The following is a 2,970-nucleotide window of genomic DNA, read 5'->3' as shown; positions in this document are numbered from 1 at the left end:
GCTTGTTTGGACAGTAGGCAACCACTATAAGCTCCTTTAATTTGCATCAATCTGGGAAAATCTTGGGCCATCTCTTTGCTAGACATCGTGCGCAATGCTTGAAAATTTATGTGTTCCAATCTCGAGTGCCAAAGCCAAGTTAACTCCTCCATTTTTGACAGCATACATACTGGATTTTACTCTTTAATTACTATCTTGTATAAGCTGTTTGCTTATCTCTGCACTTTCATTAAAAGCCTGCCACAACCTTTTTGCCATTTTCAGACAATGCCCAAGAGATATAATATTGTTACACACAAAGACAGAATGAAATAGACATCCTTCAATTTTAGTTCATCTCCATTTTTACACTTAAATACAATCGTACCTTTTCCTTCAATTTTAACAGTGGAGCCATCTCTAAAATGCACATTTCCTTTCATATTTTCATTTAACTCACTGAACTTCTCACGGTGTCCAGTCATATGATTATTGGCACCGTTATCAAGGTACCACGAGTTGTTGTCTGATTTTGTGCTTCCGTCTCGACTGATATCAGGAAAAACTTTTTCTTTATTCAATAGCACTGTTCCTCCTTCGTTCTGATCAGTTTCTGACAACAGAAGGGTGGGTTCATCATCTTCAAATTTTGTAAGGTTGGACTCCGGGGTCTGTTCTGTGCTTCTCTCTCTCTCTCTCTCTCTCTCTCTCTCTCTCTCTCTCTCTCTCTCTCTCTCTCTCTCTCTTCGTGGTTTCCTGCATTCGGCTGCATAATGGCCATACACGTTACAGTTAAAACACTTGACTTTACTTCTATCACGCGGTGCATTGATAACCTTATTTGTCCCTTCACTTAAGCTGGATTATTCTTGACGACCTCTACCATTTCCATTAAATCGAGGATTTCCTCTTCCTCTCCCACGGAAACCACATTTACCTCTCGTCCTCTGAGTTTGAATATTTGTACCCATGCTTGGTTGTTCTCTTTGCCCAGTCTTCCTTTGTGAGCAGAAGCTGTCCTCCAACGCTTTCAGACTTCCCTTTTATTCTTTTTTCGCGGGCCTTGAGACACCCAATTACTTCTTCAACTATCATAGCCTTCGTATCTCCAAATTGCTCAGTGTTTGAGACGATTTGAAGAAACTTGTCAGGGACTACTCGCAAGATTTTCCTTACTACACTTGCTTCCTCCACTTTTTCTCCAAGAACCCTTATGTTGGTCACAATTGCAATCAGCTTCATACAAAAGTCATCCACCTAGTCAGTTTCTTTGATGACCAGAGATTCAAACTCTCCTTTCAATATTTGCACTTTTGCCTCCTTTACCCGCTCTTCAGCCGTACACAGCGTTTTGATCGTGTCCCGGGCCTCTTTGGCCGTTTCTTTATCAGCAATGGTCAATAATATGTCCTCTGGAACGCCCTGATAAATCACTGCTAGGGCCATCTACACCATTTTGTCCTCCACGGTTGTCTCAGGGTCAATCTGTTCAATCGCACCCCATACTCCTTGCGCCTTCATGAACACCTTCATCTTTAGAGACCATGTTGTATAGTTGCTTCGCGTTAGCATCGGATAGTACAGACCAACTGCTCCTTCCTTTGTTTCACTACACCATAAATGGCCTACAACAACACCAAGAAAATGTTACAACAGGCCCAAAAAAGTGTTACCACAGCCAAAAAAAGCCCTAAGGTAACATAAAAATTAAGTTGCTTTTTTTCAAGTTACCTTTGGCCCCTAAGGTAACATCCCTTTTGGCCTGGTGTAACATTGACATTCGTGTTACAATAGCAGTCAAAGGTAATATTAAACTGTGTCTATAGTATCACACTATGTATGTTACCTTTGCACTTAGAATTTGTAAAAAAAAATGGGGCCCCATGGGTGGGTCCCACAGGCGGCCCCAATTTAAGTACCTAATGTAACATATTTTTAAAAAAAAATTTGATAGGATTGGTTTGTAAATTGAACATACCATAAAACCTGTATTTCATACAAGTCAATAAAATAAAAAATCCAAACCAAACTTCAAATCAAGTTTTACAAACCCCATCAAATACTATTACATTCAAAACTTCAAAATCTACCAACTACAACCATCATAAGTCTACAATCTAAGGAAATCGCAACAAAATGAACTAATTAAACCAACTAATTTACATCCAAAACTTGACCCCACCCTTCAGAAGCCCACTCCCTACTAGTAGGGAACATGGAACAATTGACTCACAAAACTTAGCTAATATTCACTCCAACGACATATGTTCAGATATTCACTCATTTGGCTGGTGAGGTGATAATAAACATTCTTGACACCTGCTTGGATGTGTTTCCCAGCACGAGGGCCATCCACCAACACACGTTCCCTACAATTCACATAATCCAATTAGTAAATATATATTAACTTCCAGGAATAATCATAGTATTAATTAACTTTCACAAAATGACACCAACACTCCAGAGATCTGTCTGCGTTTAGACTTCAACGTTATTGCAGGTTAATAAACTAAAAAATAAATTATTGAGTTAGGTAAAAATATTAGAGTTCAAGTTACTATATGTATATGTATATATGTGTTTGTATATGACTTTATTGTCTTTAGTTAGAAGTTGGTGAAATTAATAACAAATTTGACCATATTTGGTTAGAAGTTGGTGAAATTAATAACAAATTTGAAGAACTATAGATTCATTACAACACCCCTGCCCCCTTTTGCCACTCACTCACATTAAGATTTAGTGGTATCTCATTCGCTTCCTTTACGGAATAAGAGGGAAGAGTGTTTCATTAGCAAAAAAACATTAAGAATAAACCCACCATATTGTTTTAGAAGTTGATTATAGTCCAGCAAAATTTGCACATTTGAGGATTCACCCCTTACGTGATTGTCAGAAGTTAGAAACCAATTTTTCTTCTCAGTTGCTAGTTTCCTGCAATTTATTGGGTGTTCCATACCCTCTAGAATGAACTCGTAATAAAGCCTGTAC

The 2,970-nt window shown here is 38.3% G+C and overlaps 1 protein-coding gene across 1 annotated transcript; it reads right to left on the bottom strand.

Annotated features, from left to right (window-relative positions):
* Positions 1 to 212: 212 nt before the first annotated feature.
* On the bottom strand, positions 213 to 1,425 carry LOC141680798 (uncharacterized). Its single transcript, XM_074486918.1, has 4 exons — positions 1,306 to 1,425; positions 917 to 1,215; positions 368 to 528; positions 213 to 247 (listed from the first exon to the last, which is right to left on the bottom strand). The coding sequence occupies exons 1-4, from the start codon at positions 1,423 to 1,425 to the stop codon at positions 213 to 215; spliced, it is 615 nt and encodes a 204-aa protein (XP_074343019.1).
* Positions 1,426 to 2,970: the final 1,545 nt, after the last annotated feature.

The sequence above is a fragment of the Apium graveolens genome, chromosome 8 (assembly GCF_009905375.1).
Source record: "Apium graveolens cultivar Ventura chromosome 8, ASM990537v1, whole genome shotgun sequence".
Classification (NCBI taxonomy): Eukaryota; Viridiplantae; Streptophyta; class Magnoliopsida; order Apiales; family Apiaceae; genus Apium; species Apium graveolens.
This window is presented reverse-complemented; position numbering and strand designations above follow the sequence as displayed.

What these genes read in the sequence shown, in the direction of transcription:
- LOC141680798 (XM_074486918.1), bottom strand. Translation starts at nt 1,425, where the DNA reads ATGGCCCTAGCAGTGATTTATCAGGGCGTTCCAGAGGACATATTATTG. An exon ending in TCAAACTCAGAGGACGAGAG is followed by an intron (nt 529 to 916) that starts GTAAATGTGGTT and finishes TCCTGATATCAG; the next exon opens with TCGAGACGGAAGCACAAAAT. An exon ending in TGTTAAAATTGAAGGAAAAG is followed by an intron (nt 248 to 367) that starts GTACGATTGTAT and finishes AATGGCAAAAAG; the next exon opens with GTTGTGGCAGGCTTTTAATG.